The following is a 27,155-nucleotide window of genomic DNA, read 5'->3' as shown; positions in this document are numbered from 1 at the left end:
ATCTTTTTTTGCTAGATTAGAAACTATATACACATATAACTACAGTTGATACTTGAGTTGCAACTAAGATTTTAAAATACATAACTGAGGGGTTAACTAAGGGGGCACCTGGGTGGTCCCGATGGTTGAGAACAGGACTCTTGGGTTCGACTCATGTCATGATCTCAGGGTAGGGAGATCGAGACCCATGTCGGGCTCTACACTTGAGATTCTCTCTCCCTCTACACCCCCCCCCCACTCTCTCTCAAATAAATACAGTCTTTAAAATATGTAATAAGTATACTTTTTCTAACATAATCTCAAATCGTTGTATGTTCTACTTCCCCAACGGGAGTCTTATTATATAACTGCTCACGGAGCAAACCCTCAAATGATACTATGATATAACACACAGAGAGCAAACCTCAAAAGACACACATGCACACTTGGGGCGTCTAATTACTGAAGTTCAGCTTAACCTTCGTTGAACAGTTCGTATGGAACTGACCCTGTGACATGGCGTCCCTTTCTCCGCACACTGCTGTGTCCCATACCCTGCTCCTTGCAAGGCGTTCATGATCTTCTTTCTAAAGGACAGCTCTGAATGAATCAGAGAAGACTGCCAGTCACAAATCTTCTCAATCTTCACCTGAAAAAGCTTTCCTTTGCTTTCAGTACGTGTTGGTGTGAACTCCCAGACGGATGGTCCCTTTCACCTCACGGCTCTGAAAACACCCAGGCTCTCCTTTGGCACTTGTTGGGTCTGTGCAGGCTGCCAATCCGATGGCCGTCCAGGCGCTGGGAAGTCTGCGTTCTCCCCAAAGACCTTTTCTTTGCCTTTTGCTTTCTGGAACCTTGCCAGATGCTTCCCAATGTGGATCAGTCTTCCCTTTTCCTCTTGGTTCTTTGAGCCTGCTCTGGGGACTGCCTGCCCGTTCTGGCCAATTCCCACCAGCCTCTCTTCAGATCCCCCTCTCCCTGCCACCTGCACACTCCGGGACATGGAAGTGTGTGTGTCCAAGGGCCCACTCATGTTTTCCCAGGTCCATCTGTGCCGGAGGGAGGTGAACCCTGAAATGAATTCTCCTTGGACTGAATCCAGCACTTTGAAAATGCGAGAAACTCTACCGTTCACTTCTAACACACGGACTCTCCCCTCTAGCTGTTCCCATCACCCCACTGTGCTTCAGGGTGTCCGTTATGACACGACACGTTCGATCACCTCCCCGCGCAGCACACACATGCTTCCTTCAAAGCCATGGTCAGACCCACCTTCACTGCATCTGGAAAGCGGCAGTCTGCTGATTGTGGTGGTTGTGCTTCTTCTCAGTGTTTAAGGAATTCAGTCTGCAGACTCGTTGGGGGCGGCTTGTGCTCTGTTTTCCTCCCACCCCTCCCTGTGTGGGGACGGAGCGGGGCGCTTAGCACCGCTGCTGCCTCTCGGAACGCTGCCCGGGCCCCGGTCTGAACTGCCCTCCGCTGCTGGGGGCTTCTACAGCCCAGCAGAAATAAGCATGGGCACTACTCACTCTGGCCTGTGGTCCAGCCTGAGTGAGTCCTTCTGATTTCCCTGTTTTACGTGCAGTGGGGGCAGAGTTACTGAGGATTGGAGGGAAGGCATCCAAGGTCAGGGGTGGAGGCACATTCGTTGGTTCCCTTTGGCCCTGCTTCAAGTGCTGGGATGTGTCTGACCCTCGGTTTCAGAGGCCGGAGTGTAACTCTGGAGCAAGGAAGGGAACCCGCCCTGTTCTGCATGAAGCTCACTCCATCTTCTGTGCTCAACCCTCAAGGCCACTAACCAAGCAGCTGTGACATCCATGGGATCCTTAGTTTTAAACCTTAGAAAAGGTTTATGCTTTATTTTATTTTTTTCAAGATTTTATTTATTTACTTGACACACACAGAGAGAGAGCATGAGTGGGGGAGCCGCAGAAGGAGAGAGAGAAGTTAACTCCCTGCTGAGCAAGGAGGCCGACTCGGGGCTCGATCCAGGACCCTGAGACTATGACCCAGGCCAAAGGCAGATGCTTAACCCGCTGAGCCACCCAGCCACCCCAAGCTCTAAGCTTTAAAAAACTCTTTCATTATAATTTTTTCCTAACTTTTTGATTAAGGCATCAACACAGATTTTTACACGAATATTACTACCTAGATTTTGATTATTTAAGTCTAAATGAGACCAACAGTAAGCAGTGAAATGCCATCAATTAAAACGTCCCTAAGTATCGAAATCTGTATTAACGAATCAGTGTTCTTTCTTGTTGCCAAGTGTCCTCAAAGATGACTCCAACATTATGCTCAACACAGAAAATCCCGACTGCTTGACATAGCATCTCACACTTGAGAAAACAGCTCTTAGACGTCATGGGAAGCTCCCAGCTCTTATTTTTGCTAAATTTCAACCTCTTTTAGATTAAGCCATTTCAAGAATCTGATTATTCTAATGCCTCCCAGCTCTAAAGCCTACCCCGTATTGTACTTAAACTTTCCCGTAATCCACACCATGGGCTGTGGGCATTTTTCCGGAGCCCTCCCCCAGTCATACCATTTCCTTTCCCGGGGTGCCCCTTTTCCCCTGTATCAAAGCGTGCACCTTTAGACCTCATTTGCTTTTGTTTTTTGTTTTGTTAAGATTTTATTTATTCAAGAGAGAGTACACACAGAGGGAGAATCAGGCTCCCCCATGAGCAGGGAGCCTCAAACAGGGCTTGATGCCAGGATGCTGGGATCATGACCTGAGCCAAAGGCAGATGCTTAAATGACTGAGTCCCCCAGACACCCCAGACCTAATTTGCTTTTAACCTCCATCCTTGCTTTCCTGTGCTGCTCCCATCAGTAGTGAACAGAATGGGATTAAAAGTCATCACAGCAAGCCGGAGGATCAGCAAGTGTGCAGACACACAACACCAGCCGGAGAGCAACACCCAGAAGCCAAGCGGAGGGACTGCCCCGTGCAGGGGCCCTGAGAGGTGATGTCGGGTTCCCTCCGGGCTGCATCCTGAGACAACGTGTGGAACTGACCTCGGGGTTCTGCTTACTGCATTTGACTGACTCCTCGTCACTATTCAGAGCTCAGTGTTCCTATGAAACTTTTCCTAAGCCGAAATGATGGAAGACGAAGAAGCGATTACCCTTCATGCATAAGACAAATTGGGTGAGTGTGCCAAGAGCTGAAACCACCTGTCTCCACTTCCTCCGATGCCAATAAAGACAGATCTGGCTCGCGGATGAACAAAATACACAGAGATAAAGCGCAGGTGCTCCAAGCTCAAAGCCGTGACAGCTGGATGCTGAGCGCGGCTGCGGGGAAGGCTCTTGGCAGGGCCGCCGTCCTCCTCAATGCCCGCTGCCTTTAGAATGGCCCCCTGTGAGAGCAATGCAGGGTCTTCCTATCTTTCTTGTTTTTAATATTTTAATTATTTATTTGTCAGAGAGAGAGAGACAGCACAAGGAGGAGGGACAGCAGACAGAGGGAGAAGCAGACTCCCTGCCAAGCAGGGAGTCCAATGCGGGCCTCGATCCCGGGACCCTGGGATCATGACCTGAACCGAAGGCAGACACTTAACCGACTAAGCCACCCTGGTGTCCCGAAAGCAGTGCCGAATCTTTGTTTCTAAAAGCAGAAATCCTCTTTGGATTTCTCTAAGTGAGCAAACACAGGTACTGAGGTAGGTCTTGTGTGAAACAAACTTTCGAAAAGCAGGGGATACCTGTATATCAGGACATTGCAGCCAAGTTTTGTCTTTTTTTTTTTTTTCCTGTTCTAGAATTTGTTTCCTTTAAAGCAGAAAAGAGCCAAGATCAGAATTTTTCTCATGTGAATGCCCAGCACAATTTCACAGAATACGAAGTCCTAGCACAGGGGCAAAGCTGCTGCTGGGGCTGATGGCATCCGTGGCATCCTGTTTTTGTCATTCCTTACCCTGGTGATTTGTGAGCCGATCCCGATCCGATGGTGCTGGGAAGCCCGGTCCCGCCAGATCTCGTGGACTGAGAGGGGGCGTCTGCTCCACCTGGTCCTGGGGAAGACGGGAACACAAAGGCTTTGGTCAAAAGGAGCATTTCACACTTGTCCACACCCGCCCTTCCCTGCAGTCCTTCTTCCTCAGTTTCTTACTTCAACGCATTCACGTTCTTGGTGTTTAAAGGTTGGTTGTTTAAAACACACCGTAAAAGGGAAGCTAATGGTGGAAAGGTGCCACTGTTGAGCAAAGGCGTCAGCAGACAAGTCACCCTAGGTCTCAGGCTTAAATGGCTTTGCCTGAATAGCAATTCAAAAAGAATTATTGTCAGCTTCTGGATTCGAGCACCGAATAGAAATCATTAGCATTCCACGGAGCACAGGCATTTTCTGCAACAATTACTGGTAATCAAGCCCTAGGCGGTCTGTTATCTGGAACGGAAACATCCAGGGACTGCTTATAATTGGCCGGCTCTACAAAGAAGGGCTCCGTGGTTTTTTTTTTCCCCCCCAGACGTCAGGATGAGGACAAAAATTTTAGGCAAAAGTTAAAACAGCAATGTTACAATTAACCTCACAACTCTAGGAAAAAGCATCTTTGTGAGATTATAATCAACCCAATGAAAAACAGGTTAAACGTGGGTAAAGAAAATGGGCCTTTTCATAGGGACACACGGAACACTAGCAGGGATTAACGTGGGGCAGAAAGAGGTTCAAGTCCTCTTTCAGATTTAAGAAATTCTGAGATTTTTACACTGCACCTGGATTACCTCCATAATTAGGTTTTACAACTGTGTCTGCAGGGGAAGATTACCATCGGCACAAAGAGCAGCCAACTCGGCAACTTCACCCTTACCTATGCCAACAGCAGCAAATGTGTATGCAGAGTTTACTGGGCAGGGCTGGACTCCCACTTCACAGCTGGGGACACTCCGGGACAGGAAAGTTATGTCCACCTGACTGCCCCCTGCCAGCATTAGAACCCAGGTGGTGGGGTTCTTCCCACTCATGTGCCTTCCCACTCATGCTGCCCACGAAACTCAAAAAAGTTCGTTCATTTTGACAAGCCGCTTTATCACCTGAATGCTCCCCAGTGAACAGTTCTCCATCCAGAGACTTAAACCTGGGGGTACAGAAACAGGAGGATGATACTCTATCCCTCCGCACCCATGTGCACACACACGCAGTGTGGTCCGCTTACTAGAGCTGGGGAGGCAGAGTGGGGAGCACTGCTGACCAGAAGGGTCAGCTCACCAGTATTTATCTACCACTCAGAAGTAGGGAGCTCGGTGCCTGGGAAGGCCCAGCCACAGCCATATCTTCCCCCAGAAAATCTGGGGGAAATGATCCAAGCCTGAGAGCATGTCTTCACTGCTGGTCTTTCCAAAAAACAAATAGCTTTCTTTTTGTTTTTTAATCATAAACGCGATACGTGCTAACTAAGAGAATCTAGATACTAAAGAAAAGCTTAAAGAAAAAAAGTTCAAGTGAACCCCTCTACTTTCACCCACAGATGATACCCTGTTGGTTTTTGGTCTGTTTTTCCAGAGACAAGAAAAAAGCACAAACGTGGTTCGTCTACGTGCACTGTTTGAATTACTTATGGAAAATGTTATGTTACATTTGGATTGCACGGGCTTTACAAGCGATCTTGATTTAAAAAAAAAGATTCATAATCAAATGGCACACATTACGGAATTTTAGTCCATCTTTCTGAAATTTCCCATGGCAACGAAGCGCCTCCATCCGCGCTTCCAAGCCCTGGACCACTCCACTGGGTGGCCGGGCAGCACGACTTCCTGAGCCCGCACCCTCCCGATGAGCAGGTGGTTTGTGAAGAAAGGAAGGTTCTGGTTGGGAAAGAGGAGAGGAGCTGGTTTGCAAGACGGAGTCCAGAGGCAAGAGCAAACCCAGCAGGAGCCCTGCCAGGGTGCGGAGGACGGAGCTGGGCAGTCAGGGTCAGGGCACAATGAGGTACCTCCCAGACCCTCAAATGCAGTCCAGCCCCCCCACTGAGGTCATCCCACCTGGTTTCTGCGATTCCACAGCCTACATTTCTCCACCCAACTGGCTCTTTACCATCTGGGATAAGTATTTTTCTTCTTTCTTTTCCAGATTTTCAAACAAGCAGGTCAATTTTTGGAACAGAGCAGAAATATAATTAAAATGCACCTGAATCCCAACAGCAAGGCAGACCCCGTGGAAATCACAGGGTGTGAACGATCCTGTGTCCTGCCTCTCTCCCTCCCCCACAAACATGACAAGATACTATGTTAAAATCTTGGCAAATATTCTCTCCAGATCCTAAACTACTCTGGTACACACTTGCAGCCACTTGCAAGTTTCCGACATTGTACGTAACAATCCCATCAACACCTCTGTGCACAAAATCCTGCCCTCATTTCCGATTATTTCCACTGGATCCCTGGAAATTAAGCCACTAGTCCAAAGGTTTCACCCGTATTTTGGGGGTTTTTTTTGAGTCGAGATACATACTGTCAAAATCTTATTCATGCAGTTTACCCTTCCACCCAAAACAGAGGAGAACTGCCCATTTCATAATCTCTGCGACAGACCGAGACTGGTGATCTTTCTGGAAATTCTTCTTGCCAATCCCAGAGGTAAACCATGGCCTCAGCCTGTGGTTTTCAGTGCAGGTCTTAAATACTGAAACTGACCATTTTCCAGAGCTTCTCAGCCCTTTGTCCTTCTTCTTCTGGACTTCCCCTCTGATGGGTCCACTGGACTAGCGCCTGAGGGCAGCCGGCCTTTCCAATCAGCCAAGCCCACCCACTCCTCCGGAGCTGAGCCCCTGGGGGCCAGTTCTCTGGAGTCTGACTCAACCAGCTCATCTGTAAAATGGGTTCAGTGACAACCATCCCCCCCCACCCCGCCCACCACCCAGAACTGCTGGAGCCTTTATTTACAGCACCAGGTACAAACCCAGGGCCCAGGGCTGGGCAAGGACCCAGCTTAGGGACGTGCACGTCCCCTGTCCACTGGCAACCCTGGTTTGCGCCTCATTATTCCTCCAGGATGAGTTCCCCACGTGTAAGAAACAGCTGCTCCTGTCTGTTGCAAATGCTTTCCCAGCCTGTATGTCTGCAGTCTTAACTGAATTTTTGATTCTCCGAAGTGTAATTCAACACAGGCAAGTCCATTGAACTCTTCTTCTCGGTTCGTCGAGGCAAGCTGGTGACTGCCTCCTTACTCTCTCAAGGGAACCAGAGGCTACAGCCTCACCACCCTGAACAAGCGTGACCTCGTCAAGGACACTGGAGAGCATCTGTATAAGTTTTATTCTGGTCTCTCTTCCGACGTGACGTATTCCTCGCTCATCTCGCTGACATTGCTACCCGTGGACGGGAAGAGCTGACACCAGAGACCGGCCCCCAGTTCACTCCACCCTTTCTGCCTGAGCCGGAAGGTCACCTCCTTCCCACCTCATTATCTCCATGCACACATGTGTCTGAGTCGTGGCCACACTCACGCGTGGGTCCCACGGACCTGCTCATCCTGGAGCCACGGCCATGCTCTCCATCCTCACGGCCTGGGACACGTTTTCGTTGGCACACACTTCCCCTCTCGCTTCGTTTACTTGGATCTTCTTCTTCTCGAATTGTTTCAAGGTTTGCTTTAATGATTAAAGCTTCTCTTCTGGTGTATTTGCTTACATATAAATGAGCAATGACTACCCATTACGAATCTGGACGTTGCTTATGGACCATCTGACTGAAATCAGACATCACGGAGCTCAGGAGAATAAAAACCAGGGGTCCAGCCTCCCTGCGACCCAGGCCTCACCCCTAGCCTGTCCCTCTGGGGACACACAAGACCCCGGGTGTCCCTTGCTCGGACTCAAGTCCAGGTCAGAGTCCCTGTCTTCTCCTCCACACGCCACGGTCCCTAAGCACTCCTCTCATCAGTGGCAAGCAGACCTACCCCACAGAGACATCAATTTAGAAGAGAAGGACCTTCCAAACCTGATTTAGGCAACCCTGTCACCAGATTTAGCCAATGCAAACGCAGGCTGTCAAGCAACACGGGAGTTTCAGGTAGACGAGGTGTCAGTCAGTCCTGGGCCCTGCATGAGGCTTGTCCTAACAAACATTCCTGCGAGTTGTCTGAGTTTAACTGGGGACCCTATACTTTATCTGTCAGCTCTGTACCGAAAAGACCATTCAAATCGGACAGGTTTGCACAACAAATAGCAGCGGCAAGAACAAAATCCCGACGCGGGGCTCATGTGTTTGTATATAAGACTCCCAAGTCAAAGAGAAAAAACACACACACACACACATAATTCAACAGGCAGATGCTTCAGACAAGAACCCTATTATCCTGGTAAGCGAAAAAAGACGCCATAGTAGGAAACTGCTAGTTTGTAGAATAAAGCCAGCCAAGGAGAAGCTAACCATGGCTGCAGGGGAAGGTCAGGCACCAACTCTTCAAAGGCAAATACTGGCACCTGGCCAGGCTCAGGGTCACGGAAACTGGGACAGGAGCAACAAGCCTGTCCCTGTGCCGGCCTCGTCTCCCGGGGCTCATTTTTGCTTGTCGTGGTGGGTTTCCTGTTCCAGGTTAGTGAGCCTCCCCTTAGGGCCAGGAACCAGCACTTCCAGTGTCCTTCTGCAGGAGGCCCAGGGTGCCATGCAGGGCCTGGGGGAAGACCCTGCAGGGCAGCGGGCTGGTCCTAAAGCTCCCACAGGACTTGGCGGTGGGGCACAGGGAGGGGACTGGGATGGAGCCTCTAGCTGGGCAGTGCTGTCCTCTAGAAACTTCCTTCTTGTCATACTTCTGGGGCTTACACGAGTGCCCCCTCCCAACTCGCTCCCTCTGGCCTCTTGCTGGCCCCAGGCTGGGGTACCAACCCAACCGCTTCTCTGGACCCCTCCAGCCCCCTCCCTGAAGCACTCGTCCTCCCCTGGCAGGAGCGTGCCCACTGGACGTGCTGAGCGAGAGCCCTGCCCACCCACGGAGGCAGGTGCCCGGCTAATGAAGACCCCCCGAGGGCTCAAGGATCACCAAGGACAAGGTGTCTCGAGCAGGCTGGGAACCGTCAGGGCAGCGGGTGTGGACGCAAGGTTAGACCCAGCAGGCCTCTCCAGGAGGAACTGCGGAGGAATGCAGATCCCCAGGCCTACGGGGCTTGTCTGTGCACCTTGCCCCAGGGACTCACTTCACAGGCTAATCCAGGGGGCGCCTGCCCAGCCTGGCGACCTTGGGACATGGCAAGCAGGCAGCCCCGTCCCGCTCTGCCCCGGCGATTCTTTGCCATCCAGAATGTTCTCTGCCTTGCCCTCCACACCCACCGTGGCCTCATCCTCAAGGCCTTGCCAGGAAGCCGCCTCCTTTCAGAGGCTTCTCTGATGGCCCCGAGGAATATGGCCTCTTACCCCTCCCCCTGCGGTGCTCTTTTACTCAGTGTGTGCCCCAGACGCGGGGCAGGGATGCCTCTGCCCCCTACAGTGAGGGGAGGAAGGCCGGCTGGAAGCGAGGCCATGCGGCCCAGCACGAAGAACAAAGGGGCAGAGAACACCTCGCTACCCAGGCTGCCTGTCAGACAGCACGAGACGCCCACTCTCGTGGGAGTAGGAACCCCGCTCTCGAGACAGAGATGCTCGCGGGGCGGCTTGAGCCATTTCCTGGCTAAAAACCCACGCCATCTGGATGTCTTCTTTGCAGAAAGATCTATTCATATACAACGGAATACTATGCAGCCAGCAAACCCCCCTGAAACCTTGCCATTTGCAGTGACGTGGATGGAACTAGAGGGCATTATGCTGAGTGAAGTAAGTCAGAGAAAGACAATGATCTCTCTGATATGAGTTTGAGAGGCAGGGCGGGGGATCGTGAGGGGTACGGAGCGAAAAAAATGAAACAAGATGGGATCGGGAGGGAGACAAACCATAAGAGACTCTTAATCTCAGGAAACAAACTGAGGGTTACTGGGAGTGGAAGGGTAGGGATGGGGGGCTAGGGGATGGACACTGGGGAGGGAATTGCTATGGTGAGAGCTGTGAAACGGGTCAGCCTGATGATTCACAGACCTGTACGCTACCCCTGGGGCAAACAATACATTATATGTTAATAAAACAAAACAAAAAAACCCCACAGGCTGACAAGAGCCTCGGGGAGCAGGTGGGGAACTTCAAGGAGAGAGAGCGGGACAGTCAGCACTGTGCCTGCCGGGAATAAAGCGGAGCGTAGGGCAGAAGGCCAGGCTCTGGGTCCAGTCCCAGGCTCACACCTGTCCGTGAGTCATGTGACTGCTGCATCGGCTGTGTCCTGGGGCCGACGGGCAGCTTCATGCGTTGGCCAGGAGGACTAAATTAAAATGGCATAAACAAAGCGCTTGTCCAGCAGGTATAATGTTCCAGGCTGTGAATGGCAGGGACAAGGGGTCTCTAAGAGACATGTCTCTCTGGCGGGTGTCGGGGCTGTGTCCTCGCTCCCATTCGGCGCACAAGGTGTTCAGGGGACTAAAAGCACAGCCCTTTGTTACTCTGCTGAGAAAACCAAAGAGGAACACCAGGGAGAACAGAATGAGGGGCTTCCACAAGTCTCCAACAAAATGTTCCATCAAAACCTCCAAGCTGAACTCTTCATGCAGATAAGCCCCCCCACCGCACACACGAACAACAATGCATGACAATACTGTGGGCGGGGGGCAGGGACAGTCCAGGGACGCCCACCTCAGGCTGTAAACTAAGCCTGAGTTGTGTGCCCAGCGCCCCCACACCCTCTCCCGCAGCGGCGCTGGCTAACCCCACTGTCAGGGAGGGAAAGAACAGAAATGACATGGGTCCCACGGTCCAGGGTCCAGCATCTCACTTTCCCTCCAGACCCCTCTCCGGCACCCTGCAGCCAGTCACCCGGTGGGAAAGGGGTCCCACTCCGACGTACAATGAGCTGACGCTTGTAAAGTACGATCAGCATAGCCTTTGTAGGCTGATGCAAAACACAGCTGACGTCATGGAACAAGTCAGAATCAAAATCTACTAAGAGATGAGCCTCCTGCCCTAGTGAAGAAGGCGTGACCCCAGCATCTGTCCCTGGTTCTAACAGGGAAAGCATCGCCTTCCAGTCTCTATCACAAATTCCCTGCCATCCAAAGCCCAGTGGGTCAACTGTGTGTGTGTCTTCGTCCACGACTTTCAAACACACACAGCTGTGTGTGGGAAACATCTCCTGGGCAGCCTCCTCCCAGCTACAGTTACTCATTTTTATTAGAACTTACTAGGTTTGGGGACACTTGGGTAGCTTAGTCATTAAGCGTCCGCCTTTGGCTCAGGTCCTGGGATCAAGCCCCGCATCGGGCTCTCTGTTTGGTGGGACGCCTGCTTCTCTCTCTTCCACTCCCCTTGCGTGTGTTCCCTCTCTCACTGTCTTACTCTCTGTCAAATAAATAAATAAAATCTTAAAAAAAAAAAAAAAAAACACCTCCTAGGATTTTAGTAACTACTCACCACGCCAGCCGCCCTCTCCAGGAGTGAGGGTACTGCCTCCCACTTGGATGGCAATGATCCAAGCTGCTGAGTCACACAGAACACCTGGACCGCCACTCCTCAGAGCAACCAAAACTCTTCTCCAAAACGGTAAGACACCAAGCACGGCAGGGACAATGCCACTGTTTAGAAAACCACCAGACTTTCACAAAAACCTCACTGCACCCAAGTGCCGTAGCCCTAAACCCACACCGTCCTGTGTATGCCATCTTCAGACACGTCTTTCTTTGCAACGACCTCTGAGTGTCCGGATTCTTGACATTAGGAGCAGAGGTAGTGTACGAACCACCTAGCTTTAAATTCGCTCGCCCACTCTACAACACCAGGCACCAACACATCCATTTCAGTAATGCGAGGGGGAAGGAAGGGCAGTCTATCAATCCTTTATTTCTTTTTAAGCAGTTCCATTAAGATCTATCAGCTACCTAACATGAATTTCACCTGCCCTAAATGTACCATCCAACGAATGTTAATATAATTTACAGTATTTGTAGAGCTATCACCACAATCTAAATTTAGAACATTTCCATCGCCCTACAGAGAAACCTCGTGCCCAGAGCTGGCTCAGCTTGACAAATGGTTTTCCCAAAATAAAGTGCCTTTGCCACGTCAATTTTCTCCCCATCTTCTGATCTGGCATTCCCCAGTCGGCAGGGCAGCTCACCTCCCAGGTAAGAGCACTGGCTCTAGGATTTCTAGAAATCAGTAGCTGAGGGGCCTGGGAGAGGCACTAGCCCTCCTTGGGTAAGGGTCACCTCACGGGGGACAATGTGGAAGATTTCGTGTCGTTATGTGTGTGACACATGTGTACGTAATTAACAAGCTGCAATTTTCACGCGCATTCCTACTAATCCGCTGTTAAATCCGCTGTTACCACCACCTCCCCACACCTGTGTCTCCCCAACTCCTTCCACCTGCTCCCTCCCCCGCCTCCACCTCTACTGAGACTCCACCACCAACTTTTAGCAGGAGGACAAGGACAGGACAAAGCACAGCAGACCGGATGTACGTGAATGACTACAGAACGGAACTGCAGTTAACATCGTGCCTGACTTCCTGTCCGTTTTCTGTTCCTGTTCCCTCCAGAGGAGAAGCTGGCAGAGCCATTTGTGACATCAGCTTCCAGGCGGGCACGGCAGAACACAGGGAGGGTAGACCCCAGGTACACACGAAGGAACCTGGGGACTGTGGACTCACTCCCTAGCTGTTTAGGCAGAGAACAGAAGTAGCTTACGGAAAAAATGAGCTCCATCAAACCCAACGGCACAACCGTCTTGGCCCTGCCCCCACTCAGTTCCCAAGTGGAAATACTCCCACAAAAGCTTTCACCAGTCTGAGAACCGGGAGATGGGTTCACAGCAGGATTTTCCAGTCTGCCCCAGAGGACACACAAACCCCAAAACACGGCTGCGTGTCCTCACTGGCCTGCTGCATGGGGTGGGCGGGCATAGCAATGGAAAGAGAAGACGGTCTGCCCTTCCTTTCCCTGCTTCTCCCCTGCTCTGCCTGTGCCGGCCTGGGGATCCTACGTGACTTCGGCCCCCCGGCCGACCCAAATCCAGCATCTCTTGCAGGCCTTCTGCCCAGACTGGCCTTGATCAGAACCCTGCCCTCCTCCCCTGCAGCCCCTGAAGGGAAAATCCACTCTCGGCACATGCAAGGCCCTCTAGCTTCCTCCAGGACTTTGATTCTGGACCTGCATATGGGGAAACCAGCTATAAATGGCTAGTACCAAAGCCCAGGCTTTGCTCTGGGGAAGGAGACCACAGAGAGTCTGGCCCAGGGACGGAGTGGGCAGCAATCACTCCGGGGGGGTGGGGGGACCCCGAAGGTCAGGGGTTGGGACATCCACACTTTCACAAGGGGTCTGTGTCTCGGAGCTCTAGCAATACAATGACTGTGGCTCAGAAAAGGGAGCCAGAAACTTCACGTCCATGAAATGTTAACCAATAAGGAACATGATAGCCCAATGCTCCATAGAGCGGCGACGGCCTCACACGTTGGCACTAGTTCTACCGTCCACATTGGCTCTTCATACGAAGCTGACAGTTTCCTAAGTCACTAACTTACAGATTTTAAGTATAAGCTACAGCCTCTGTCAAAACTAAAATGCTGCTATCATTTTTTTTTTTTTTTAAAGTAGGCTCTACTGGGCATGGAGCCCAACATGGGGCTTGAACTCATGACCCTGAGATTGAGACCTGAGCAGAGATCAAGAGTCAGACATTTTACCAACTGAACCACCCAGATGCCCCGACCCCTACATTTTTTTCACAGCTATTCGGGTCATCCTCTGGGATGTCCATAACTCTAGAGAACGGTCAAGATGCGGAAGCCAAAGGCCGCTGTGGATTTCCCCAGGCTTTCTGGGATGGAGGCCCCCGGGACAGGGGTTGGTGGTTCTCACCTGCACACACTGTTGGCCCAGGTTGGGGAGTTGGGCATCTCATCAATGTCGACGACACTGGGTCACTCAGCCCTACACTATTACCCCCAAGTTCTTGAATGCAGAAGAGCAGGACAGGTCTGGGTGGGGGCACTGAGGGCCCCCCTTCATGAAATCATGTCTCCACCAGGCCCACAGCTTGCCCTTTTGTCCTTCTCCAGCCAACCACTCCCTGCAGGGAGGCAGGACCCCTCTGGCCCATTTACACGGTGACTAAGGGAGGCCCAACGGCTGGGCCCCCATCCAGGGGGCAGAAACGGCACAGCGAGAACATCATATCGCTGGGCGCCCAGCCCCAACTTCCACTGCCCATTCGCTTTGTTCTCTGGGACCACTACCCTCATGGAAAGGGAAATGAACAGAGACCAAGACATCCACAAGTGCGCATCTAACGTGAATTTGTTACAACGGTCAGCGAGTAGCACCCACACCGAGATTAAGGTCTACCCCGGCCAAGGAGACAGGACGGAAATCTCTATGCTGCTCAGTGATCAATAAAGCCGACAATCAGAGCCCTCAACGCGCCTCCCCAGTCAAAATGCAACCGGGACAATGAGAACAATCTAAGAAACCACAAACTTCCAAATGGAATGAAATGCGTCCTGATCCCACCTGGGCCACCTCTGGCCAGCCACAACCCGAAGCTCTGGAAGACGGGCCTGGTGCCCAGCGTTCCTCCTGCTGCCCCCGCCCCCCCATCCCCGGGGTCACAGTACCGAGCTCCCCATAGACTCAAGGATCAGGCCCCCAGCTGAGGCCCTCCTGGAGGCAGAGGGAATGGAGTCCCCTCGCTACACAGAGACCCAAACAAAAAGGACAGAGCAGAGGGCATTCATTAACAAAATGCAAGCACAGCCGGGACGCTGGGGCCATCAGGCTCCACGTTCTGGTGACCTCACCATGGTGACATCCCTCAGCATCTCAGCACCTGAGCTCCCTTCTCTGAAATGCGGGTCACAATCTTGTGCGCGCCCCAATGGGGACCATAAAGCCTCTGCATACATGCAAACCCGTGTTCCTTGGCTTGAAGCTTCCGGCATTGTCCTGGCAACACGACCCGTGCAACATCCACACTCAAACCCCGACAGGAAAGCGGGTGGCGCGCGGTCCTCAGGGTGCACCAAGATGGGGCTGTGTTCCCAGCAGAGCTCCCACACCCGCCCAGCACACGGCACATCCCCGCCGCGTGCCCATGGTTAGCAGAACAACAAGAGGCACCTCTTCTGCGAACTTTTCAAAACTCCCATTTCAAAATCTGGAAAGGGCTCTCATTGGTCCTGGCTGACCAGGAAAAAGCCCCAGGGTTTACTGTGATGTAATTCTTGGAGGTGGCTCTACCTCATTTCTCAGTCCCTCCAGCAAGTGGAGGCCAGAAGGCCAGGGGTGAACGGCAGCCCGTGGCCAAGAATCTGGAGGTGGAATGAGGAAGCTGGGTCTGGCCCCGAGCTCCAGCCCGGGCCCCTCCTGCCTCCCACCCAGGTTCCCACACCACACCTGAGCCGGGTGTGATTATCTTCAGAGGGAAGTTAGGAGAGCAGGGAGGGGCGGGAAGAAGCTTCCAGAAGCATGATGAAGGACCTGGCCGAGGAGTCAGGCTGATGCTCCCTGGAGGTTTATCTTTCACGGAGCTCTGAGCAAAGCAAGTGTCCGAGACCAACCGAAGAAGCAGCAGAGATGCCAGAGCACAAGGAACTGGGTCCTCTGGCCCCAGAGGGGCCGGTCCTGCCGGACTTGGTCAGCGCCTCCCCGCACAGGACCCCTGGGTCCCGACCCCCAAGTGGGTCACCAGAAGGTCATCACATCCTTCATGAATGAAAACCGTTACTGTGATGTGAGCCAAATGTTTACAAATCACCACCGTGTCAACTCCGTGATTCGGAAACAAACTCCCTACCCGTGCCTTCTCCCTGCTCTATAAGGGGAGGTCTCGGGGGACCCGTGGGCTCCGTCCATCACGCATCTGCCTTCGACTCAGGTCATGATCTCCAAGTCCTGGGATCGAGCCCCGTGCTCAGCAGGGAACCTGCTTTTCGCTCTGCCTGCGTTCCCCAGCTCTTGCTTGCTCTCTTTCCCTCTAACACATAAAACATACAAAATCTTTAAAAAAAAAAAAAAATACTATAAAGGGAGGTCTCTGGACCACATGGTCTCTGTATTTCTTTTGGGCTCCAAAGTGAATTCTGGACACCACATGCCACCAAGATGGAGTATGAAGTTTCGAACAGACCTTCTCTCCTTAAACGAGCAGAACACTGAAATGGTTTTTGTGCATGGACAGCAGGCGGCTCAGGACGGTTATCTCTGAGAGAGACAAACCCACTGCCCAGAGTGCCCGTGATCTGCAGCATGAGGAAGGGGGTCCTTTCGGGGAGACCTGTGTGGGGTGCCGGGCAGGCTGTCAGCCGAGTACTGGCTACACATGCATGGAAACCATTGAGGTCAGGGCAAGAGCCACCGGGAAGAAGCAGGCAGAAGGACCCCCAGAACTCACATGGGGCAGAACGAAGGTTGTGTCCCCTAAGCCACAGCGGAAAAGCTCCTACACCGAGCTCTTGCAAAGTCTTGCCTCAGATGTGAGAGCAAACAGGCCCAGAATGCCGGGTAAAGAAGGCAAGCTCCAGAAGGACTCAAGGCCTCAAAGAAGCCCAACTGTTCGCATTAGAAATCCCCTGAGAGTCAAAGCAGCACAGAAAAAGGAGAAACAAAATCACAGCACCCAGCTGCCTCTGACACCTAACCCCAAAGCAGCAGGCGTGAAGAAGCCAGCTCCGTCAGGGGAGGAGACGTCAGCCCTCAAATGTTGAAGATGACCCAGGGAAGGCCGGAACGTTCCAGCAGCCAGGAGAGCCAGGCCGCACCTGTCCAGGAGGGGGAAAGCCAACACAATCCTGACGGGCACCAAACACAAGCCCAGGATGGGCCTGGCCGCAGATGAGACGCCACACCCCTCTCTGCTCTCCCTCGCCCGGGACGCACCCTGCCACTGAAGCCTGACCACAGGGGTCTAGGAGGCTGGGGGTAGAACCCACACGAAGACACAGAAACTCTCCAAAATGAAGCACCCAGAGGAAAGCAAGGGGAGAGTGCCCCCAAACCATACCCCATGTCTACGTGGGGAGGAGACTCAGGTTTGGGACCAGGTGGAGCAAAGCTGAACCCAGCATCTCCCATCCCTACCTGTCTAGCCTGAACAAGTCCCTGGGCCCCAGCCCTCACAGGAAAACCAGGGAACAGCACCCACTTCAAAGGGTTTGCAGGGGAGACAGCGTAAGGTTGAAGAACACCAGCCGCAGACCCGAGTTGCCTCCCCATCCCCGAGACAGAGAGCGCCGGCTCCCTCGAGATAGACAGCGCCGGCTCCCTTACAGCTCGGGGGGCTGGAAGGAGGCAGGGGAGCAAGGAGGGTCTCCAGGGCGCCTTCTGAGTTGCACTCACCCTCACACCCCTGGAAAGCAGTTACAAGTGACAATGCCTGACAAGTGACAGGCCACTCCAGCTTCTACCACCAGCAGGGACGCGGGGCCAGCCTCTGGCACAGGTTGGCTGCCTGCGACCAACGGCGTCGCGCTCAAGAGAAGACAGGAGTGTGTGTGTGCATGTGTATGTCCATGCGAGTGTGTGGAAATACAAAGGCCACTAATTTAAATGGTACACGGACACAGATAATCTACAGATACAGGGACAGCCCCGCCTTTTCCACAAGAACTCCCCGCTAGGTCATGCTCCTTGCTTCTTATCAGCAGATCAGAGAGACTCCCTTCCTGGGCCAGCAAACGGGTCTGATGGAGCTTGCACCTCTACCCAAGGCCTCCTTGTCTAAAAAGCAGGTCTTGGCCTAACAGGATCCCTGGATCCACTGAAAACACTGATCCATGAACTCACTAACCCCACCCCTGGCACCAGTCCTGGAGCCATGAAGGGCAATAACAAGGTCCCAGACAGAGCCATAACGCGACTCTGTTCCAAACCAGTCCAGAAGGGAGTTGCTGGGAACAAAACAGGCCCCTCCCACTCCAGGGAAGCCCCAGGCCCTAGGAAGCCCAGCAAGACAGGGACCTACGCTCAGGGTGCAGACTGCACAAATGTCATAGCCCAGCAAAGCAAGAGCCAGGCTGGCAGATGGGGCAGGTCCGTGCAATGGTGTTGCATGAAACGGCAATTTAAACATCGGGAAAAGGACTCTCCAGGCCTACTCTAAGGCTGGACACCTGGCTGACCCGGAGGGCAATGAATGGACAGAGGAGAGGCTAGTTTTGGGTGATGAAAAGACAGGTTAACTGCATCTGAAATTTCCGTCATCTGAAAAGCTGGCATTACACCGGTCCCCAGAAATACTTCGGCGACCACCAGCCTGCCAGCCGCTGCCCCTCAGGCAGGTGCTCAAGCCAGACCGAAGAGTCAGCCTCAAACTCTTCTGCTCCCCATTCCAGCTCTGTCCCTACATCCTGATGACTCGGCTTTCTAAATATACTTCGACATACTTCTCTCACGGCCGCTGCGGTGTCCTGGGCTCAGGCAGCCAAGTCTTGCCCTGGAGCACGGACTCAGAGCAGCTGAGAAGAGAATGTGGCATCCTTATCACACAGCAAGCAGGGCAGGTAGGGGATGGGGTACAGCCCCGTGCCACACACACAGGAGAGGGTCAAGCCTGCGACTCACAAGACCGCGCCCTCAATCCACACTCTACCCCTGATCTCTCGTCCTTAGAAGACTGCAGACGGGATGGGGCTGCAAACGCATCTACTCAGTAAGAAGCAGGTTGCGTGTGCACGTGAACACCCAGTCCACCGGCAGCCTAAGATCTACACACCCCTGCCGGGACTTAGCCAGGGAAGGTAGGGAGGCAGACACCACTTTACACTGATCTCGGGTCCAAGAAAGCTTCTTGAACGAAGATGTCTGTGGTCACGGAGCGGTGTCCTCAAACTCATCGAGGACGGACCTCTTTACCAGCCTAGTCATAGGGAAACTGACCAGCCTCAGAGACTAGCGTGTGACGGCTCGGTCACTAAGAACGGAGAAAGCCTTCCAAGAGACTCACTTGCTCCGCAATCGTCTGCCGAGCACCCACGGCACGTTAGCCCTTAAAGTCCAGATCCTGCCCTCTTGGCTTATCTGGACCAAACAGGTAGTAAAGCCATAATCACACTATGCAACTGACACACTCATAATGGGAGGGGCTGAGGCTCTGGATCATCAAGGGAAAGCATAGAGCGGCTAAGTGGCAGAGGAAGCTGCACTTTAAATGGAACAGGAGGGAAGGTTCCCTGAAAAGGAAGGGTAAGGAGTGGGTGCGGCTCGGCGGGGGTGCTGGCCGTGGGGGGGTCCTCGGTGCTGGGGGAGGCGGCCGCCCCAACTTCAGCATCTTCATCTACATTGTGACAAATCTGGATAATGAGACCAGACGGCAGCCTGTTCCCTGGGAAACAAACATCCTACCTAGCTTCCTGCACTTTCATCCCACTCTAGAATGTTCTACCAATGACGAAAAGTCTTGTTTTTCCTATGAGAAAAACCTTTGATGATTTACCTTCTGGTTTTTTTTTTTTAAGCAATCTGGTTCCAGCCCCTCTGTCAGAAGCAGGCTCCCAGGCACGCAGAGACAGCTGGCGGAGACCCCGCTGCCCCTCCTGTCCTCCGCTGCTGGGACGGGGCTGGAAAGACAGTCCCTGCAACCCCTCCGGGAGCTGCCCTCTGAGGTGGGGAATCCACCTGCTGGAGACGGAAGGCCAGGTTTCCCGTCACTCTCCCGGAAAAACTCACTGACCACGCCCAGAGGGACAGAAAGCTCAGTAAGAGGAGACACTGAAAATCTGCCGAGTATTTATTCTTTAAAGATCAATTATAGGAAAAGTTCACAGAGGCTGAGGATATCACTCATCTTCAATTACCAGCAACTTCATACACCCCCCCAGGTTTTGGGTTTTTTTGTTTTTGTTTTTGTTATCCTCCTAGTTAATATAGTAATAATCTTTGAAAGGTCCCAGGAGCCACATCCGCAGGGTCTCCCTCAGACACGCAGGAACATGGCACGTGCTGGGGACCGCCCAGCTGACGATGACAAAGACACAGCTGTGGAGAGTCAGGGGCCCCGGCTGCTGGGCCGGTAACCGGGCAGCGAGAGCAGGTGTGTGGCCCCGTCCACTGCCAGCTGCCGGACAGGGCGCAGGGAGCAGAGGGAGGGAAATGCCACCAGCCAGCGATCAAGGGATCTGTGCACGGTGCTATGCAGTTCGGGAGGTGCGAAGCACCATCCGGGAACACCAGAACAGAATTTAAACCTTCCTTGGTCGCCAAGAGCAAACATTCCAACGGGAAATCAAACAGAGCTGAAAAGCTCATGCTTCCACTACTCCACAGGCTTTATTAAAAGCAATAATTTTAAGGTTTCGCTCCCCCCACCCCGAAATGCACCTTTAAAACTAAACCAAAGAATAAAAATCCTGTTGCAACTGCTTGTGCTCCTGTCAAGCCATTTACACTGGTCTGTGACACAGCAGTGCTCCCCAGCTGGCGGGCTGACCTGACCCCTTCCCCCGAGGACCCTAAGCCAGCACTTCCCAAGCCCCCTGTGGGAGACGGCACGGTTCGCAGATGGTACAGACACCAGGAAGTCTAGTACAAGTATTTTATATAAAACATAATAAAAAGGAAGTACTAAAACATGACATAAAACAAAGACAACACATGCCCACATTTTTATCACTAATTCAACATTCAGATTACTGTACAATTTCTAAATATGTTCTCTCAATTTCTCTACTGCTCCTGGGCTGGTCAGGACCACAGCCCCCCGAGGTCGCCCAGAACACAGGGAGAGGCCTGCCTGAAGAGACCCTTTCCCCACACGAAAGCCCATCTTGCCCCCAATGACAGAGGAGACTCTCACGCACTGAGAGGGGGCAGTCCCCCTCAGCCTCCCAGCTCCCAACTGGCCGGACCCACCTAGAGTGCTGAGGACTTCGTCTAAGAAGGAAAGACAAGCCACAAGGTTGGAAACAAGGAAACGTGCCAGAAACCAGGGCAACGGAAGGTCCCTCAAGGACCAAAGGCCTGTGGGCCATGGCAAGTGGGCAACATGGAACACACGGGCTCAGTTACTGACGGGGCCTGAGGAGGGAAAGACGGGGGACTCCAGGGCTCTTGTGTCACCCTGCTGCACTGCAAGCATTCTCCCAGGAGGTCCTGCCTGCCTCCTCCCTGCGCCCCGCCGGCCTCCGCTCACACCTCCTCACGACACCAACACACCAGCCGGGCACGCTATGGTCTTTCCGGGGACGAGACGACCTCTGAGACTTCACAACGGGCAAGAAGCACTCCGCAAACACGGCTGTTTTTTTAGAATGATTTTAGAATTGTTATTTCTTGGAACCACCAGAAGCAGTCGACGACGTGAAGCACAGGCCTGAGACGGTGACATCCTCTGAGCGGAGGCGGCGAAAACAGCATTTGGACCAGAACACGCCCGTCTCCCTTTCCAGTCGAAAACCAGAACATTTTTAATTTCTATTTATTTACTTATTTGCAGCATTTCATGGGTTTTCAGACTGCCTACTTATGACATTTTGAAATACAATCATCTTATGGACTTGAGGACGAGAGCCGGTCATTTCTCTTTAACTGGAAAGTCGTCATGACACTGAGGCTCGGAGGGTACCAACGAAATACTGCATCACAGGTGCTCTGAGAACTGAACCCCGCTCCCCCTGACGATACCCTCCCGCCTCAGTCTCAGGGACACGCACGCGCCACGCGTAGCCATGAACATCAGGAAGAACACGGCTGCTCCTCAGTAGGGAGCAACAGCTTCTCTGCTCTGTCCTTAGTGTCATCTGCAAAGGGGACAGCATGGTGGCCCCATGTCCCAGGGCTGGCAGGAGGGTCCAAGACTTGGAGCACAGAAGCGCTGAGTGTTGTCTCCACAACCTGCCACACACCACACAACGCACCACACACAGAGTCACAAGCTCTGGGCTGAACACCCACACATGTCAGGGGATGACTCGGGGACCCCGCTGCTCCCCACAAGGCACAGCGCTGACACAGACCCTCCCAGCTGGTCTTGCACCTGTCCGTCTGTCACACCACGGCCGGAAGTCTTCAACAGCAGGGTGGGCATCTGGGTCCCGAGATCTAGCCACAGTTTGCCTGTCACTCCCGACACGTAAGTCCATGAACAAAGGACGCGCACTACTCCCAGCAGTTAAAGAAAAAGGTTTTCGGGATGTCTGGGTGGCTCTGACAGTTAAGCCTCTGCCTTCGGCTCAGGTCATGATCACAGGGTCCTGGGATTGAGCCCCGTATCAGGCTCTCTGCTCAGCAGGGAGCCTGCTCCCCTTCCTCTCTCTCTGCCTGCCTCTCTGCCTACTTGTGATCTCTCTCTCTGTCAAATAAATAAATAAATAAATATTTTTAAAAAAACAAAGAAAAGAAAAAAGAAAAAGGTTTTCAGTGGCTTCCATAAGTTACAGAAAGTATAAGCACACACGCTGCTTACCGACAGGCCGCTCACTACCTCAGGTTCCCGGAGCGAGAACCAGATCACGGAGAAAATGGTTTTCCAAACCAAATGCCATCTATTTTTACGTGACGGTCCTGCACTGTGGTTTCAAAGACTGGGGAAGACTGCAGTCTCCAACTGACCTAGGTATCCCAAAACCACCTAAAAACTCTACATCTAGAGACGAGATCTACATGCAAAGAAATCAGAGAGCAGCTCACATAGTCACATCAAAGCGATGGCTCCTCTCCTGCCCATCTTGGATACGGAGAACACAGCGCCGGAGACCCTAATTCTCACAGTGACGTTGTAAAGAGAAGACAAGGACATGGAATTTATTTAGTGTAGGGTACGTTCTACATGTACAAATGCCCTCTTCTCCCTCACAAGACTCCTGTAAAATAGTGGTTATTAGGAAATTCAGCATCGAAACTTGAAATGATTTGCAAAACCACTTCTAGGTAGACGTCCTATCAGCAGGGATGCCTCGTGAAGCAAATACAAGGGATGGGATGAATGCTCTCTGCATCCTTCCAGCCCACCTGTGAGAGCCACAATGAGCCAAAGTCACCAGCCACAAAGTGCTGGAAGAAAATGGAGTCCAATATAAATGACCTTTTGCCAAGACACAGGGCCATAAGAATAAAAACAAAGAGGCTACAGGATCCCTCTCTGGTTAAAAAGATAAAGAACAGGGATGGGCTTTGGGAATGGGATTCATTTCTGGGGACGGATCCCAAATCAAGACTACAGGACTGATGTCATCCCCCAGCTCCTCCACACCACCAGAAGGTGCAGGAATCTGGTTGTCCCCAGAGGTCCGCAGGCCCAGCAAAAACCCCCAGCTGATCAGGCTCTGATCTTGTGCCCATGGCCCTGACCACGAGTAGGCGACAAGGAGGCCCGCTCTGGCCTCCGTCCGCCCACAGCACTCACTGGAGCAGTCAGTGTCCTAACACAGCAGTTGGCAAACGGCTTCTTTGCTAAGGGCCAGACGCTGCTCTACTGGGCTGCTGAGCCCAAAAGCAGCCACTGCAGAGATGTAAACAAATGAGCATGGCCCTGGTTCCATAAGCCTCCATTTATAAAAGCAGGCAGGGGGCCGGACGGCCCATGGCTGTTGTCTGCCAGCCCTCAAGCTGGAGAGGAAGGTTCCTGGCCTAAAGGCTTAGGACTATGGGACTGAAATGGAACCAGAGAAGCAGCAAGGGGGGCTGAGACAGAACTGAGGAATTCCCTCGGGGGCAGAGGAGCCAGGGACAGCTCCCTGGCGGAGTGTGGGGGGGTGGGGGGGTGGTCACAGGGACCCTCTCTCAGATGCTGACTTCCAAGACAAGCGTACGTGCGTTTTTTTGTTTTGGAAGATTTTATTTATTTATTGGACAGAGAGACAGCAGGAGAGCACACAAGCAGGGCGATGAGCGGAGGCAGAGGGAGAAGCTGGCCCCCCACTGAGCCAGGAGCCCAAAGCAGGACTGGAGCTCAGGACCCTGGGATCATGCCCTGAACCTCGGAGGGCTGAGGTTTCACGGACTGAGCCACCCAGGTGCCCCATAAACATATGTGTTTTTGATTCAGAAAGCAAGAATAAAAATCAGAAAAGTAAAGCTCGATACTCAGTGTTTGGAAATTCAACAGTAAGCTTGATAACCTGTATCACGTCTACATTCGAGCATTTCACTGCCAAAGCACCATTCAACGTTCCGTTCGCATGTGTTCCCTGAACTCGTCTCGCTTCCTACTTTTTTGCATTCCTTTCTTAAGGATAATAAATGCCGCTTTCATTTTTAGTCAATAAATAAAATGTACCTCTTCACAGGTGTGTAACCCCTTCCTCGAAACCCCAGAGGCCAGAGGGAAGTGGGAATTAAGGACTTTTCGGAGTGAACAGAGAGAACGCAGGGCCCAGGGAGGCCCCCGTAGGGCACAGTTCCAGATGAGTCAAGTCAAGGTCTGCTGTGATGTGAGAAATGAGAGCTCTTCCCGGTTTGGACCTTCTGGGGTTTTAAAATTGCAGACGATGGCCTGCAGGTCTCTATTTATAGCCACTCCCATTCCCACTTGACTAAAGTCTCACCTCTCCCCCAGCCTCCCCAGGCCAGGCTTTTCCTCCTCTGTCGTCTGCAGAGAGAGCCCTGCCCACTCCTGCCTGGGTGCCACCTAGGCTCTGAACGCCTCCTCTGGGGAGGCCTCTCTGACCTCCTCTCTCTCCTGCTGGCCTGTTTTATTTGCCTCCAAATTATTATCCTCATTCACAATCATCTTATTTGCCAGCTGTCCCACGTCCACCTCCCCCACAAGGACTCATGAGCCCCAGGAATCTGTCTGCCTCTTGCAAAGCTGTCGCCCTAGCTCTGACGCTGTGTCTGGTCCAGTTGATGACCAAGGAATGAAACCTAAGTACCCTGGGCTGGGTGCCCGAGACACGGCCACCCGCATGCCGGGCGATTTCTGTGCATTTGCTCCGATCCCCACACAACTTGGACACCATTAACCCTTTCTTACCAGAAGAGAAACTGAGGCACAGGACTGTTACAAGAGCCCCCCCCCAAGGCCACAGAACTATGATAATGATCATATTTTAAAGGAAAAGCGAAGTCTTCAGAGGGAAGCTGCTTGCCGCATCCCACCAGCCCTGGGGCCCGTCATGCCCGTTCCACATAGTCCCTTACCACGGAGAGCAGGATAACTTAATGCACTTGCTAATGTGGGTGCTTCTGTGTCCATAAAAAGGTCTGTATCTCAGCAATCTATTGACCAAACCCTGTCACGAATCCACACCCCAGTTCTAAGTGAACAGCTAGAATCAGAAAACCATTCGTCGCTGACAATCTTAAGAATTCTTCTCTCTAACTTAGGAGATTTCTCTAATTGCTAAAACTGCAGATTGCTCAAGACTGGAACTCCCTGTAAATCATCCCATTTTCTGAGAAATTCTGGAACTGTCATCCGATTTCCCAGGAATGGTGGATGTGAGCTGCCAAGTCTGGCTGCTGGGTTTTTTTGGGAGGCGGACCATGCCATCCAAAGTCACCGAACGGCATGACTGAGCATTTCCTCCAGGGGCAACAGAGACTCGCTGGGCTGACTACCATGCACCCATGGCTTCCTGGCTCCTTCAGAGCAGCCTCCGGCAACTGAGTCAGCCAAGACAAACAGCTCTCTGGGGACTGAGGCGTGACCTTCGCCTGGCGCTTCTGCCATCTCTGTGTGGCCCTGCGAGAAACTGAAGATGGGGGACGGGGAGGTTGCAAGAGGGACTCGGTGGTGCCCATCAGGTCTGGCCCTGCAGGTCTGCTCCATAACCAGCTGGCGAAGACACTTCTCCACCAACTTTCAGACAGACTGCCCCGGGGACAGTATCCCTTGTGGTGCACTGATCCATCCCCTCCATCTGAGAGTGACAGTAGGGCAGCAGGACAGACGATGGGTACAGTCTGGGCCCAGACACCTGGGCAAAGCTAAGTGACCATGGGAGAACCAGCCACGGGTGCAGCACAGAGCTTTCATCAACAGGGTGAGGCCCTCTAAGAACAAGAGATCAGTCCGGCAGAAGGCAGAGGGCCTTGCACAAAATCGCCCACGGAACAGACCCACTGTCCCCAGCACGCTCCACATTTTGGCTAGGGTGCCAGTGCTCTTTTCTGGTTGGTGACCGGCTTCGGTCTTGTCTCAAATTCAGCAGCTACAATGAATAATTCCTAACCTTCAGCCTCTCTTTGAAGGTCCACATCATGTTGATGCCAAAAAAAATTAAAAAGGAAATCTCTCCGCAGCCGTGGCACACAAGGAAATTCTCATCGCTATTACCAAAGAGAGACTTTACAGATGAAGGAAGGAGACAACAGTATCAGATCAAGGGTAGAGCATACGGAAGGACTTTCAAAGCTTGGGAGCCCTGCTGGGGAGACACTGAGGGCGAGAGAAAGATGGTACAAGTGCGTGAAGTGTCCGAAGCCTCATAAAGATGGACAAGCTTGGGGCATCCGAGGGGCTCAGCTGGTGAAGCCTTTGGCTCAGGTCATGATGGGGGGTGGGGGGTGTCCCTGATCAGCGGGGAGTCTGCTTCTCCCTTTCCCTCTGACCCTCCCCCTGCTCCCTTTCAAATAAATTTTTAAAAAAAGAAAAAGAAAAAGACAGACCAAGTCTGGCTAGTGCATTCCTTCAGATGTGTCCCTGCACACGGTCAAGTAGAAGTTCAAACACAAAAGTGGTTCAGAAGATGAAGGAAGCGTCCAGGGGAGACCCACCGGGCAGCCTGAGAACCTGGAGGGCCGGGTCTGAATGTGCCGTGCCCTGCACCAAACCCCATCGCAGACTACTGGGTGACGGGGCGGGAAGGAGCCAGTCTCGGCGGGGGACGGGGGGCTCCATCTCTGAAAGACAGGCCGCGCCTGGGCCCAGAGCCCACCCTCTCCCCACTTCTCGCCCAGGATGCAGTGCCCCCACATGAACGTCCCCGAAGGGGACACGGCCCCTGCCACCTGGGCTCTGGGGCCCAGCAGATGACCACACCTGAACACCCCACCCCGCGGGTCACAGGCAAAGCCGCACAACAATGACAAGCTCCTCGAGGAGAGGGTGCCACGGACAGAGAGGACAGGTGATAAGCCTCGCAGCAATAAGTGAAGACAACCACGGCAGACATGTGATCCTCTGCGGGACGTGCCAGCAGCCCCAGTGCAGCCACGGCCAGCGACGGAGTGGGTCGCGGTCACTAACTCCATCTGCGCCGTGGCCCTGAGCCACTGCCCGTGCAGG

At 52.8% G+C, this 27,155-nt stretch overlaps 1 protein-coding gene across 6 annotated transcripts in view; it reads right to left on the bottom strand.

Annotated features, from left to right (window-relative positions):
* The window catches only part of GRB10 (growth factor receptor bound protein 10), a 171,002-nt gene that overhangs the window by 90,669 nt on the left and 53,178 nt on the right, over positions 1-27,155 (bottom strand). For all 6 annotated transcript variants that reach the window (XM_059170619.1, XM_059170618.1, XM_059170616.1 and 3 more), the window contains one exon: positions 3,902-3,998. In XM_059170619.1, coding sequence (XP_059026602.1) covers positions 3,902-3,998 — 97 coding nt within the window. The remainder of the gene's footprint in view (positions 1-3,901; positions 3,999-27,155) is intronic.

This window comes from Mustela lutreola, chromosome 4, assembly GCF_030435805.1.
Source record: "Mustela lutreola isolate mMusLut2 chromosome 4, mMusLut2.pri, whole genome shotgun sequence".
Classification (NCBI taxonomy): Eukaryota; Metazoa; Chordata; class Mammalia; order Carnivora; family Mustelidae; genus Mustela; species Mustela lutreola.
This window is presented reverse-complemented; position numbering and strand designations above follow the sequence as displayed.